We start from the raw sequence: 15,253 nt of genomic DNA on the forward strand, positions 1-15,253 counted from the left end.
GCGCCTTCCGATCTTGGGGGCGCGGGATCGGCTCCGGAGGAGCCCGTCGCCGCGAGCTAGGCTGAGAAGGCGAGCGCCAGCCGTGCCGAGCCCACCGCCGATGTTTTCCCCTTGCCCAGCGTGGGTCGCGGGGGCACGGCGAGCGCGGCGATGGGACCGAGCGCCGCTCCTCCCGTGGTAGAAGAGGAGTCGGTAGGCGTCGGGTCGACCGAGGGCCAGAAGGCGCCCGAAGTCGAAGATGACACCGCCGAGGAAGGCGGACTCTCGGTGCCGATGAAGGAACGCCGGTCCAAGGCCGCCAGGGACCGAGTCCACCCCGGCGACCCCGAGACGCGGACGGACGGGGCGCCGTCGACCGACGCGGTGATGCAGGCGGGTGAAGCGGCCGAGTCGCGTCGTCCTCCGCCTTCCATTTTGACCTTCACTGAGCTCCACACGGCGCTCGGTGAAGCGCACGTGGTAAGTGCTTTTGTATTCGCAGTCCAGTCGCCCCCCAGTCCCCGAGGGTCGACTTGGCCTGGAAGGGCGAGTCGAGTCTCTTTTTGCCTGTCTGGACTGCCTTTATTGATCTTGGCATTGTTTTTTGTGCAGGCGGAGGTTAAGCGACTGACGGCGCTCGTGGAGGAGGCGGCGCAGAAGAACCGGAAGCTCATCGCTCTAGGCAGTAAGTCGCACCCGCGCGCTTTCCCCTCCTAGTCGCGCTTGTGCGACTGTACCTTTGTTCTCACTGCCCCCCTTTCTTTGTAGCAGAGGCGCAGGCGAAGGCGCTCGCCGAGGCTCGGGAGGGATTCGTCAAGGAATCCTTCTACCGTGAAGCCGAATTCCGGGCGAAGCAGGCCGAAGAGGCCAGGAAAAAGGCGAAAGCGGAGGTGGCGGACCTGACGAAGGTCTTGGAGCAAAAGGGGCGGGAGCTGGAAGATGTCATCGCCGAGTACAAGGGGAAGCTGGAGGCCGCGACGGATGCGCGGGATTCCGCACGGGGGGCTGCCGCAGCTTTGCGAGAAGAGGTCTCGGCCTTGAAGCAGCAGCACGCCAAGGAGTTGGCCGCGGAGAAGGAAGCGTCCGAGAGCATCGTCCTGGCGGTGCAAGCCGAGAAGACCAACTTCGAGGCATTTGTCCGCGAGATGTCGCGGCAGCTCCTTGGTAAGTTTCCATGTCCTTCCGTTGTTTTTATTGTCGATTGCGGCGGCGGCGAGTCCCCGAGTGTGGCGAGTCGGTGTCGGGGGCCAGTCCCCGAGCGTGGCGAGTCAGCTTCGGGGGCCAGTCCCCGAGCATGGCGAGTCGGCGTCGGGGGCCAGTCCCCGAGCATGGTGAGTCGGCGTCGGGGGCCAGTCCCCGAGCATGGCGAGTCGGCTTCGGGGGCCAGTCCCCGAGCATGGCGAGTCGGCGTCGGGGGCCAGTCCCCGAGCATGGCGAGTCGGCTTCGGGGGCCAGTCCCCGAGCATGGCGAGTCGGTGTCGGGGGCCAGTCCCCGAGCATGGCGAGTCGGCGTCGAGGGCGAGTTCTCACTTCTTTTTATTTTTGTTGTTGGTGGTAGGTACAAGCGATTTCACGGAGACGGCGACTCCACGGGAGTGCCTATCGACCGCGACCGCGCGCATCATTGCATGCGCGGGGGAGATACTGGCGGCACTCCAGTACCTGAGTCCGCGGGAGGAGATTCCGCGGGACACGCCGTCCGTCTTCAGGGCCGTGTCCAACATCCCGGCCGTCGTTGACTGGCTTCGCCGCTCCTCCTGCCGCGTTGGCATTACCATGGCTTTGAGCATGGTGCTGGCGCACTACTCTGAGGGGTTTGACGTGGAGGAGGTCACTGCTGGCTTCCCCTCGGAGACTGGCGAATTCGACGTCGCCGAGGTGCTGCGCTTGATGGAGGCGGTGCGCCCCTTTGCCGACCGGGTGCTGGCGACCGCTGACTTGGAGACTCACATCCCCAGCCAGGCGGCGCCTGGGGACGCGGAGAAGGAACCCGGCCCGGTGGACTACCCCGCGGAGCGCCTCTTCCACGCCGCGGCCACCGGCTCCTTGTCCACGTACCCGGTCGTCCTGTACACGCCGAAGTTTCGTCATGGCGACGGTGGCGCCGAGCCTGTTGTGGAGGAAGCTCCGGGGCCGTCCCAGTAGGTTCTTGAGCCCCTGTGTAAGAAGTAACTCGAATTCCCGCGAGCGGGTGTCAGTTGTAAATAAAGTGTCAGCTTTTGATTATTCATAACTCGATGGTTGCTTTTGAATTATGTGAGTGTGACGGCGATGTTTTGGAGTTGGGTCCGACTCTCCATAGCCTACAGGCCAGTCGCCATGCGACCCCGATGAAGGCTATCGACTTGACTGTTTTCCTTGTCGAGCTGGGCGTCCCCAGTCACAGTACGTAGTCATTATAGTGCGAATAGTAGCCTCATGGGTGGAGTAGCGGTGAGCTTGAAGTTGCGCTGTTTGCATGTAGCGCGCCACTCGTCGTGGCTCGGTGAGCCAGTCGCTAGGCGACTCCAAAGGGGGTTCTTGCGGGCGTTTTTCCTTGGCGAGCCGCGGGTCCGTTTTGCGGGGTCCCTGGTCGAAGTACTTGGCCATTCAAGTCACCAGCCTAAGGTAGAGGAGGGCATTGGTGTGCTGTATAACGTAGCACGAGACGGTCGCCGTGGCCCGGGGGGCTGGTCGAGCATGCGACCCTGCTGTGGGTTCCAGTCGCCATTTTCACCCGACGGCGTAAGGGGTGGTAGGTGACCGGGCCTGGTGTTGCGCCCAGTCGCCCCGCCGTGCCCTTGTTAGCCCGGCTACTTGGCCAATCGTGGACTTCACTCTTCCAGCAGCGGCGACCGAAGGTCTCTCAGTACCAAGTCGCTTGTCACGGCGACTAGGCCGGTATGTACCGAGATGAGAGATGGAGACAGCTAGCGGGTGATGGAGAGGCGATCGGAGTTGGAGATCAATGCAATCGGCGACTTTTATTAACCTCTGAATTTGTGGGTTACACTTTTTCCTTAGGTGTAAACCGTCGGAGGAGGTTGACGTTCCAGGGGCGCTCCACCTCCCTGGTGAGCGGTTCGCCTTTGTCGTCCTTGCGGACGTCTGTGAGGTAGTAGGAGTCGTTGCCGAGTACGCGGCTGACGGCGAACGGTCCTTCCCAGGGTGGGGATAGCTTGTGCATGCCTTTCTTGTCTTGAATTAGCCGGAGCACGAGATCTCCAACTTGGAAGGAGCGACATACCAACGGTCGACTGTGGTAGCGGTGGAGATCTTGCTGGTCGACTGTGGGGCATCCTCCGAACGTGACGACTATGGTAGCGGCGGAGATCTTGCTGGTAGATGGCGGTCCTGGAGAGTGCGAGGTCCCTGGCCTCGTCAAGGAGGTCGATATCATCTTGGCGAGCTTGCTCGTTGTCTTCTTCGGCGTAGTTAACGACCCGAGGCGAGTCGTAGGCGATGTCCGTAGGCATGACAGCCTCAGCGCCATACACCAGGAAGAAAGGCGTGAAGCCGGTTGACCTGTTTGGTGTTGTGCGGATGCCCCACAATACTGAGGGGAGCTCTTCTGCCCAGCAACCTGCTGCGCGTTCCAGGGGCACGACCAGGCGCGGCTTGAGTCCATGGAGGATGCTCTGGTTCGCTCTTTCTGCTTGGCCGTTCGACTCGGGGTGTGCGACTGACGCGAGGTCGAGTCGGATGCCTTTCTCCTCGCAGAAGTCGGCCATCTCCCCTTTGGCGAAATTGGTGCCATTGTCAGTTATGATGCTGTGAGGGTAGCCATATCGATAGATGAGTTCGCGTAGGAACTTCGTGGCTATCTTCCCGTCGCACTTCTTTATGGGTTTTGCTTCTACCCATTTGGTGAACTTGTCCACCGCGACCAGGAGGTGAGTGTATCCGCCGGGGGACGTTTTGAACTTCCCTACCATATCCAGGCCCCAGACGGCGAAGGGCCAGGTGAGGGGGATGGTCTTCAATGCTGACCCCGGCATGTGCGACTGGCTTGCGTACTTTTGGCACCCGGCGCACGAACAGACGAGCGCGATTGCATCTTCGTGGGCTGTTGGCCAATAGAAGCCGTGACGGAAAGCTTTGGCGACTATGGAACGCGCGACTGCGTGGTGGCCGCAGTCCCCTGCGTGGATGTCGCGCAGGATGTTGCGCCCTTCTTCGGTGGCGACGCATCGCTGGAACACTCCCGAGACGCTGCGCTTGTACAGTTCTTTATTGATGATGGTGAAAGACTTGCACCTGCGTACGATAGCTCGTGCTTTGGCTTCGTCCATTGGCAGTATCTGGCGCTCGAGGTAGCTCATGTATGGCTCGGTCCAGTCGACGCTGTCGGAAGCGAGTGCGACTAGGGCGGAGTCGGGAGCAGGAGGTTCAGCAATGTCCAGCTCGCGGGGTGCGCGCACCGAGGGGTGGCTGAGGATATCCAGGACGACGCCTGGAGGGGGTTGGAGCCGCTTGGACCCGATTCTGGCTAGCGCATCAGCTTCCTCATTCTTGCGCCTGTCGACCCATTCGACGACGTGGCCGGCGAAGCTAGCGCCGGCTTGATCGACGGCGCGCTTGTATGCAATCATGTTGGCGTTGGTGGCGTCGCAGGTGCCGGAAGTCTGGCTGGCGACCAGGTCGGAATCGCCGAGGCAGCGCAGCCGTGTTGCGCCCATCTCTTTTGCTACTCGCATGCCGTGTAGAAGCGCTTCGTACTCAGCCATGTTGTTGGTGCAGGGCTCGAATCTGAGTTGCAGGACGTACTTCACGGTGTCGCCCTTTGGCGATGTGAGGACGACTCCCGCGCCTGCCCCCTCGAGGTTCTTGGAGCCGTCGAAGTGCAGTGTCCAATGCTTGAGGTCCGCGGGGGAGCTTGGTTGCTGGGCCTCTTCCCAGTCGGCGAGGAAGTCGGCGAGTGCCTGAGATTTAATGGCGTGGCGCGACTCGTAGGTGATGTTTTGGACGCCGAGTTCGACTGCCCACTTGGCGATCCGGCCAGTTGCGTCGCGGTTACGGATGATGTCGGCGAGTGGCGTTGAGGCGACTACCTTGATGGGGTGTTCGTGGAAGTAGGGGGCCAGTCGCCTCTGGGCCCTGAGGACTGCGTACACCAGCTTTTGGTAGTGCGGGTACCGTTGCTTGGATTCGATTAAGGCTTCGCTGATGTAGTAGACCGGGCGCTGTACCAGCTGCTCTTTTCCCTCTTCCTTGCGTTCGACGACCATGACCGCGCTTATCGCGCGGTTCGACGCGGCGACGTATAATAGCATAGTCTCTTTTGGTAGCGGGGCCGCGAGGATAGGGGCGTTCCGAAGGGCATGTTGGAGTTCTTCCAGAGCCCGTTGCGCTTCGTCCGTCCACCTGAATGACTCTGACTTCTTGAGCAGGCGGTAGAGTGGCATGGCCTTGTCGCCGAGCCGGGGTATGAAGCGACTGAGGGCGGCGACCCGGCCGGCGAGTTTTTGCGCGTCGACCAGGCAGGTTGGTTGCTTGGTGCGCATGACCGCCAGTGTCTTCTCCGGGTTGGGCTCGATGCCTCGTTTTGAGACGACGTAGCCGAGCAACTGTCCAGAAGGGACCCCGAAGGTGCACTTCAGAGGATTGAGCTTGATCTTGTATCGCCGCAAGTTGGCGAATGTCTCAGCAAGGTCGGTGATGAGGTCGGCCTGGCGAGTCGACTTGACTACTACGTCGTCGATGTAGACGTGTACGTTGCGGCCGAGTTGGCTTTCCAGGCAGCTGTTCATACACCGTTGGTATGTCGCTCCGGCATTTTTGAGGCCGAAGGTCATAGATGTGTAGCAGTAGGCACCCAAGGGCGTGATGAACGCTGTCTTCTCTTGGTCTTCCTTGGCCATCTTTATTTGGTTGTACCCAGAGTAAGCATCGAGGAAGCATAGCGACTCGGACCCGGCGACCGTGTCGATAATCTGATCGATTCGTGGCAGGACGAACGGGTTCTTGGGGCACGCGCTATTGAGGCTAGTGTAATCGATACACATTCGCCATGTCTTGTTCTTCTTTAGCACCAGGACTGGGTTTGCCAGCCACTTGGGGTGTTTGATTTCGATGATGAAGCCGGCGGCGAGTAGTCGGTTCACTTCTTCGGCGATTGCGCGTCGCCGCTCTTCTCCTACAGGGCGCATTGCTTGCCTAACGGGGCGTGCGGAGGGATCGACGTGTAATTTGTGCTCAGCAAGTTCTCTCGGGACACCCGGCATGTCAGACGGTTTCCATGTAAAGATATCTCGATTCTCACGGAGGAACTTGATGAGCGCGCTTTCCTATTGGGCGGACAGGCCCGTCCCAATGGTAATTTGCCTACTTGGATCATTCTCTACAAGATCTACTTGACGAGTGTCGGTTGCAGGCTTGAAAGTTGCTGCGGACGAGTCGAGCTCGGTCGGCTTTTCCAGGATGGCGGGATCGTTGCGATCGACTGGGTACTTGGCGAGCTCGGCGGAGTTGTCTTGCTCGTCGGCGATGACGGCGTCGGCGAGCTTGGCGCTGACGTCCTCGCACTCCAGTGCCATCTCCGGGTCGCTGTGGACGGTGATGACGCCGCGAGGCCCTGGCATCTTCATCATGTTGTATGCGTAGTGGGGTGCCGCCATGAACCGGGCGAACGCCTGCCAGCCGAGCACACAGTGGTAGGAGCTACGGAAGTTCACCACCTCGAATGTTATCCGCTCGGTGCGGTAGTTCACAGGCGTACTGAAGGTGACTGGCAACGTAACCTTGCCGATCGGGAAGGCCTTCCGGCCGGGGACGATGCCATGGAATGTGACCTTGGTGTTCTCGAGGCGTGAGTCTGGTAAACCGAGTCGCTGGAAGGTTTCGTAATACAGAATGTTGATGGAGCTTCCCCCATCCATCAGGGTTTTCAGCAGCCAGTAGTCGGCGACCTTGGGCCTGACGACCAGTGCCACTCGACCGGGGTACTCGATGCGGGGGGCGTGATCTTCGCGGCTCCAGGTGATGCTCTGCTCGGACCAGTTGAGCCACCGGGGCACGTCAGAAAGGATGACCGCGTGTACTGCCACTGCCCTTGCGAGGACCTTCCTGTCCCGCCGATCGCCGACCCTGGTGAAGGTGTGGAGCGAGCCGGCGCTGCGACCGAAGCCTTCTCCCTTGTGCTGGTCTGGGTCCTTGGCGCGGTCCTTGTGCTGATTACCGCCGTCATTTTCCTTGGCGCGGCGGGCCTTCTCTATAGTAGCAGTTTCCCGTCATGTGATTGGAGGGCTTGCCCTCCTTGCTGTGATAGATGCATGGGGCGTCTAGGAGGCTGCGGGCGTCGAAGCGCTTGGGCTGAGGCCGATCCTCCCGTGGTGCACGGTTGTCACGCCGGAAGGATTTTGGCTCGCGCTGCTCGTAGTCGGCGTTGGCGACGAGCTCGTTGTGTCCTCCTTCTCCGCGACGCTTGCCGTTGTTAGACCGTCCGCTGAATCGGTAGTCGCCGCGTCGGGGTTCTGAATGAGTGGCACGGCGATTGCGTCGCTGGCCGTACTCGTCATCTGAGTCGACTGTAGGATCTTCGTCGGCGTAGCGAGTGGCGATGTCGAAGAGCTCGGAGATTGAGATGTTATCTCTGCTGACGCGACGGAGCTTGGCGCTTAGCGGTTCGTACCGGCAGCACCGTCGGAAGCAGTAGATTGCCGTGTCCGTGCTGATGCCGCTAGAGGTCGTCCACATGTCTTGCCAGCGCTGGACCCATCGACGAGTCGACTCGCGCGGGCCCTGGACACAGCGATCCAAATCTTCTATAGTTGTTGCGCGAGTGTACGCGCTGGCGAAGTGCTGGATAAATGCGGCGCGGGCTTCTTCCCACGAATCGATGCTGTTGGCGGTGAGGGTGTTGAACCAGTGGTGATTGACGCCGTCCATCATGAGAGGCAGGTAGCGTGCCGCGAGTAACTCGGAGTGGCCTTGGATCCCCATTGCCATGGCGTACGAATCGATCCATACTGTGGGGTCGATATGTGTGTCGTACTTTTCGATGTCACGGGGCCCCTTGAACCCAGCGGGGTACAGCTCGCCTCTGATCATTGGCCCGAAGCAGGCGGGGCCGACTCGAGTGAACGCGCTCTGGCGCGGGGCTTCATCGGCGTAGCGGTCGTTCAGCCGGTTTCGCGCCCGCCATTCTTGATCGTTGACAATGTGGGTTCGCGCGTCGATGGGCTGTCCGTTGGCGGCGACCATCACCCGCGCGGGGCGCGGCTCGATTCGGTTGTTGGTCGAGTGGGCCGCGCGCGGTGCTGGCGGCGGACCGTTGTTGGCGTTGACGACCGCACGATTTGTCGCGCCCGACGACGCCGCGCGACTGGCGGACGTGCGCGAATAGAGTCGCCCTTGTGAGTCGGCTGCGGCGTGCTATTGCTCCAATGCCTTGGCAACCAGGGCCTTGGCGTGCTGGACGAGGACCGCGCCGTCTCCCGTTTCAGGGAGCCTTGCAAGGACGGCTTGGGCGGCCGCGACGTTGTCGGCTGGAGACGAGTGCAATGGTAGGCCGTTGGCGTCAACTTCCGCCCGAGGAACTTCAGGTGGTGGTGGTGGCGGTGGTGGTGGCGGTGCTCCGTGTGCCGCTCTGTCGGCGGCAGCCCGACTTCCTTCCGGGATGTCGGGGTTCTGAACTCGGGTGACCCGAGTTTCTCCATCTGGATCGTCGAAGTTAAGGCGCGCGCTGGGGAAGTCGTTCGCGCGGGCACGCTCCATGCGCAGGCGATTGCGCTGCTGGCGGTAGTGGGATACGGCTCTCACTTCGTCTTGCTCGAGACGAAATTTCTGCCGTTCGGCGAGCTCCTTCTTCCTCTGCTCTTCGAGGGCCGCCCGGTGCGCCTCGATCTCCGTCGCGGTGGCGGTTGCAGGGAGCGGGGTGGTGAAGGCGTCGACCGGAGGCTCCTCCTCGGCTCCTGCCATGAAGACTGCGGTTGGGTAGCGATATCGTGGGCCCTCGACGAAGTCCGAGTCGGAGTCGCTGCCGAAGAGGGAGAGGATGGAGTCGTCCTCGAAGCCATCCTCGAAGTCACTTGGGTGAGAGACCAAGGAGATGGAGTCTTTGAACGACGCCGTGGCGATAGAGCGGGCAGTCGGGGACACAGCGGTGGACCCAGCGACCGATGCCGTGGCGATGAAGTCAACGTCGATTGCTGCGATACCGGAGTCGGCGGCTGGGACGGTGTCGATGGAGTCGGCGGCTGACGCGGTGACGATGGGGTTGGCGATCGGCGCCACGGCCGCCGAGTCGGCGTCGTCCTCCAGGGCCGACTCGGCCTCCGCGTATACCTCGCCGGTAACTGGGCGAGTGGCGGTGACGAGCTGTCCCGGCGCGAAGGGGTCATGCGATCGACCAGGGTGGGGCTCGGTGGGGTCGCTGACACCGGTGAGCCCAACGAAGAGGTTGATGGAGCCGATCGGCACCATCCAGGCGTGCTTGAGAGGTGACGAGGCGGGCCGGTAGGTGCTTGGTTGGATGTGGAAGAAATTGCCGGTGGCGATCATCCTGCCGGAAGCGACCGGCCGCTGCACTGGCGAGTAGGGCCTCGCCGTAGCTCGGAGGCTTGATGTCCCAGGCCCCACGGTGGGCGCCACTGTCGTGGATGTAACCACGGCAGATGCTACAGGGGGTAGCACTTCGTTGATGCGAGGGCAAGGGAACATCGCCATCTACGGGTCGAGGTGCAAGGGACGCAAGGTTTTACCCAGGTTCAGCCCCTCCGGAGAGTAAAAGGCCTACGTCCTGCTAAATCTTATTGCTCAGTGGAGAATTACAATGGGGGAGCTCAGTCGGCGCGGAGCCAAGAGCTTACAATGGGGAGATTGGATCTCAGATGAGGTGTCGTGTAGGGTTTAGCCCGGGGGTTTATATATCCACCCCGGCCTAGGGTTACAGGGAGATAACTCCGAATCGTATCAGTTACTATTAATCCGGGATACCACACCCTTCTTCAAATAATCTCCATCTTCAGCCGAGCAGATCATCTCCTTGGGACTTCGGCCCAGTCGCCTTCGAGCCCAGTCGGTTAGGCGACTGGCGGTCCTTCCTGGGCCTTCGTCCTTGTAGCGAATGGGACTGGCGACCCACCCCCTATGGGCATATCCCCATCAATTGCGACCGTCCCTCATCGTCTATCCATCCATTTATGCTTGTCCTGATCTGCATCATGTACATACCGATATATGTATATATGTACATAACTCATTAATATAGCAATCAATTTCCTACATAAAGCAGGCAGTGTCATGTTTTTTTAATTTAAGGTAATGAATTTCATAGCATGACCTTATGTATTTTCTGTCACGGGAAAATTATGTTTACATATAAATGCAATACTAATGTATCTACCTTCTTCGATTGTCAGAGCAACGCACATGACGTCTTCTCATTAGGACTCTTTTATTCCGGATTCTTATAGAAAAATCTGAGAGATGGAATCCTTATGAGGTTCTTTTTTGTATGTGCCATTAGATGTGTAGAACTGAATACTTAAGAAATATTTTGAGAGGGTCCAATTTCGAAAACACTCATCTATAATAATGTTTTCTATGGTTCTATCAAACGAAAATCTAGCGCACTCAAAGCCTTCTCACATTTTTTTGTAATTGAGAAAGTTTTAATATTCAAGTCAAAGATTTGTTGGCCTTGACTTTGAAATAGTTATTTCTCAAATATTATAGAAACAACAAAATAGTATGTTGTGGACCCTCGAGGATGGAAGGTTTAAAGACAAAAGGCATACGAGTAGGGGAGCGGCGATTTGGCTCCCGGGCATTTGCTCCTGGTTTTTTTAGAAAAACTAGAATAAATCGAAAACTTATCAAAAAATTCCGAAAAAAAATCATGCACGTACCTGACCATGGCACGCACCACCGTGTAAAATGTCGTTGCAAAATATCATGGTATGCTCCCTGAACAAAAATGACAAATTTCTGACATGAAATGAGATCCAAAAATTTGAATCTCAGTTTTGGAAATTTGTCATTTTTTCCCAGGACGCATACAATGACATTTCGCAGCGACATTTCACAAGATGGTGCGTGCTATGATCAGATACGTGCATGATTTTTTTTGGAATTTTTTGAAAAGTTTTTAAAAAACAAAATTTACTCCCCAAAAATCCAGGAGCAAATGCCCCCGGGAGCCAAGACGAATTTCCGTACGAGTAGCAATATTCCATATGATAATAGTGTTCAATGTGTGGTATGTATACTTTAGATAGTTATCACAATACTCTGGTAAGTGAGTACAGTATTGCTTATGATAAACATACTGAAAATACAATATTAAGATCTGTCAAAACAAAAAGGCATCGCTAGTTTTTTTACTAAAGGTGTGTAGTATCATGATAAGTTGGGATTCCACCACTTGTGGTCCTTTTTAAAGACATTGTGTAATTGCAATGGCCAAGAAACACCAAAAGGCTAGCAACATGGCCATTGTTTGTGAGAGGGATCTTTTTAGATACTGGTATATTGGAGCAAAAAAATAGAAACGCCAACAAAAAGCGCGCATGCAAGTTTTGTAGTTTTTTTTACAACGAGCGGTGTTTTGGAACATGGGTCCATATGCTCTCAATATTTCGAAATGCATCTTACATACATTTTAAATTTTAAAAAAATTGAAACTAAAAGTTCGCACGTACATCTCCACGTGCTACGTGCTCACAAAGTCGTTTCATAAAAAATCGACTTATCATGTGACGTGTGTAAAAAAGACAAAATTCAATGCTAAAAATAATGCTTTTCACAAGATAAACTTTCTCTTTTTTATATAGAACACAAAAAATATTGGTTTTTCGTGAAACTTGACGAACGCACGTATATTATGAAGATGTATATGTAGAATTTTTTATCTAAATTTTTCGACATTTCAAAATATAATTATTTAGTAGAGGGAGCATACGCACCCGGGAGCCAAATTGAATTTCGGAAACAATAAGTGCAACGTAGACACATAATATGCTCACACAACTGCGCCTGTGTATAATGATAGTAGCATTTTATCACATTGAATAAATAATCCACCTTAACAAGATACACAAGTTGTTGAACCCATGTCGAACCTAGGGTTTAATACCTGTGTGTTGGGAGTGGAATCACCCTACAAATCAGCCACCATGCAACGGTTAGTTCTCTTTTGTCTATTTTTGTGTGTAGACCGTCCACTTGTACATTACCTTTTGCCGACCAACATATATTGATTGTGTTTATAGTTTTGACATTGTATTTTTAGAGCAACTTCAATAGTGTAGCCGGTTGTTAGCTACAAGCCAGATATCATGTCATATATAGTTAACTTGTAGCCAACAAGTACAATAGTTGGCTACTACTATAAGGATGCACTACTTTCTCAATGGATGACCCACCTTTTATTGATACAACTTGTCTAGGAGCATTGCTAGAGCTAGCTCTTGCATGAAAGTCTACTTACATTCTCTCTCATCTTCTCTCTCCTCCAACTAGACACAAATATATTATTTTAATTCTTGTAGCCCGTTGACTAAACTTATTGTACTTGCTCTTATGTTGCTGACCATAGATAGCATGTGGTTGGGTGTATTTATAGTTATACTACTTTGGGATGTTTGTTGATTTTTAGCTCATTGACTTCTACTTTGGGATAAGTTCCCGACAATTTATTTAATGGAAAGCTCGGTACCATTAAAGCTGGATACCTTTACAAAATAAATAAATGCGAATGTATACCTTTACAATATTGACATGACTATAGAGTGCTAATCCAGTTTTTCACTTTACAGAATACGTAGCTCAATCTGTACCATACGTTTTCTATGTGACGCACCAACCCCAGGTGCATGCATCTCTTGTGCAGCCCAACAGGAAACGGCAGAACATTTGTCAAAACCTGGTCTGAAATTGACACGGCGCCGCTCTATGCCGGCCGGAACGCAGCGGCGGCCACGTCTGCTTTCGGAGAAGTGGCCACTTGGCCAAAAGGCTTACTGGCGAAGAAAAGCAGGATAATTTTAATCCAAGCACCCGACACGGCGGCCACCACCTGTCAGAGACAGTCACATTCACAAAGATCTTCAGTCAGCCACTTAAGAAAATATAATTAGCACCGCGACGTCGCCATCTTCCTCTCGCCCCTCCACGAAGATGAGACGAAGCAGCAGGGCAGGGGATTTTCGCCAAAGCTAACCGCGATCAGGCGCTACTGATAGCAAGTGATCGAAATCACAGTTTGGTGGAGTCTTGTTGGTCGCACCACAGGCGCCAGCTCACCGCTAGCTAGCCATACACACACTCTCCCGCTCAAACAACGCGGTCTAGCTCGGCTGCTTGCAGCTTGCGGCGCTCCCTCTTCTCCGATGGAGCTTTTCACCATGGCGGACCTCACGCTTCTCCCCCGCTTCTTTACCGACCCTTATATACGCCACTCGTGCGTCTCTCCACACCTACCACCTCCCCTTCGATTTCGATCTGGTCCTCCTCTTCTCACACGTACGCACGCAGACACCTCGAGACAGACGACAGGTATACTTAACTGCTCACCCGCACGGTGTACGCCATAGATAGATAGCTAATACTAGGCGCACTGCAGCTCTGCCATCCGTGTAGGCAGGTGTGTATATATAGATGCGCGTGCCCTAATGGTGCTTCATGGCTGACCAGCCCTCTGCAGCCTCCCCGCCTGCTCCTGCTCCTCAGCCTCAGGAGGTGCAAGCTGCTGCTGCAGGCCCGGCCACTCCTCCCGTCTCGCCCAGTTCCCCGCCGGTGCAGCTAGGCGTGGACACGGTGGGGGCCGCGACGGCGACGGCGCTGGTGGCGGCGGCGACGAGCCCCGGGGAGCCGTCGCCGCGCTCCTCGGGGAAGCACCCCTTCTACCGCGGCATCCGCTGCAGGAACGGCAAGTGGGTCTCCGAGATCCGCGAGCCGCGCAAGACGCGCCGCATATGGCTGGGCACGTACCCGAACGCCGAGATGGCCGCCGCGGCCTACGACGTGGCGGCACGCGCGCTGCGCGGGGCCGACGCGCTGCTCAACTTCCCGGGCGCATCCGCCTCGCGCCCGGCCCCCGCGTCAGCCTCCCCCGACGACATACGCGCGGCCGCGGCGGCCGCTGCTGCAGCCGTCCTGCTAGAGGATAGGCCGCCGCACGGTGACCTGGAGCAGGCTCCTGAAGCTGCCGCCACCGCTCCTCCTCCTGCCATGCAAGAAGGCGCCACCGATGATGTGCCGCAGCAGGAGATGTCGACGGGCAATAACGAGGATCACTTCATGGACGAGGAGGCCATCTTCGAGATGCCGCAGATGCTGCGCAACATGGCCGCGGGCATGATGATGACCCCGCCGCGCCTGAGCCCCACCGTCTCGGACGAGTTCTGGCCGGAGTCAGGGGAGAGCCTGTGGAGCTACCACGACCCCTAGCGTGTTCTCTGCATTGGCATCTCCTCCACAGGACATGATGATCGACCGGTGAGCTAGCTGGGCGGCGGTACACTATACCGGTCGCCGAACTGAATTCTCTAATCTGGAGATGATAGTATATGCATGGACCCCGGTACGACGAATCACCCTCTATATAGCTGCTGGTAATATACGTGTGTGCCATAACTATAGACTGTGATACTATATATGTGCTAGCAAGCTATTTACCTTTAAGTTTCACTTCTCTTTTTCTCCCGCTAAGGTCGTTTTCCTAGGTAAAGTCCACTTTGTTGATTCGCTCGGCTTATTGCTCGACCGTTTTAGTATGAGAGCAAGCAGGCGCGCCACTTTTTCCTTCTTTTTTGTTGGAAATGTCGAGTGGATCGCACATCGATCGCAGGGAGACTTGTGACATTGTAACATTTTGTAACTGTAGACATAAAATTAAATATTTCGGCGGTGGATAAACTAAGATCAGCGCGGACGTGCGTGCGGATCCAATTTTCCTATTTTTTATGACGTCTTTTGGCTCTAGTTAATTATATACGGATTGGGGAAGTTGGCCGTTGATGAGAACAAAAGAAGGAAGGAGTAGGTGGGCGATCTTTTGGATGGTGTGATCGATGAAAGATCCATGAGTTATATGTTACTTTTTGGACAAGCCAAAATCAACAAATAGGAAGTCCTATCTATGCATTTTATTATTGTAAACATAATGAAATTGAATCTACTTGAAATATCCCACACATGAGTTCTACAATGCCTTACCATGGGTGCAATTTGGAAAGTTGGACAAACGAGTACTTTGCTTGCTTGGTTAATTGCTAATTTGATTTGTTTGTGTTGTGTTAAAGTTCTAGTTTGTTATTTATGTGGCAACTGTTTCACAAGTTTATTCTTGACC

At 55.6% G+C, this 15,253-nt stretch overlaps 1 protein-coding gene across 1 annotated transcript; it reads left to right on the forward strand.

Moving 5' to 3' along the window:
- The first annotated feature begins 13,348 nt into the window (after positions 1–13,348).
- LOC127306685 (ethylene-responsive transcription factor ERF027) lies at positions 13,349–14,858 on the forward strand. Its single transcript, XM_051337373.2, has one exon. It carries the CDS (start codon positions 13,582–13,584, stop codon positions 14,347–14,349), a length of 768 nt encoding a protein of 255 aa, XP_051193333.1. The 5' UTR covers positions 13,349–13,581; the 3' UTR covers positions 14,350–14,858.
- The last annotated feature ends 395 nt before the right edge of the window (positions 14,859–15,253 follow it).

The sequence above is a fragment of the Lolium perenne genome, chromosome 6, assembly GCF_019359855.2.
Source record: "Lolium perenne isolate Kyuss_39 chromosome 6, Kyuss_2.0, whole genome shotgun sequence".
Taxonomy (NCBI): domain Eukaryota; kingdom Viridiplantae; phylum Streptophyta; class Magnoliopsida; order Poales; family Poaceae; genus Lolium; species Lolium perenne.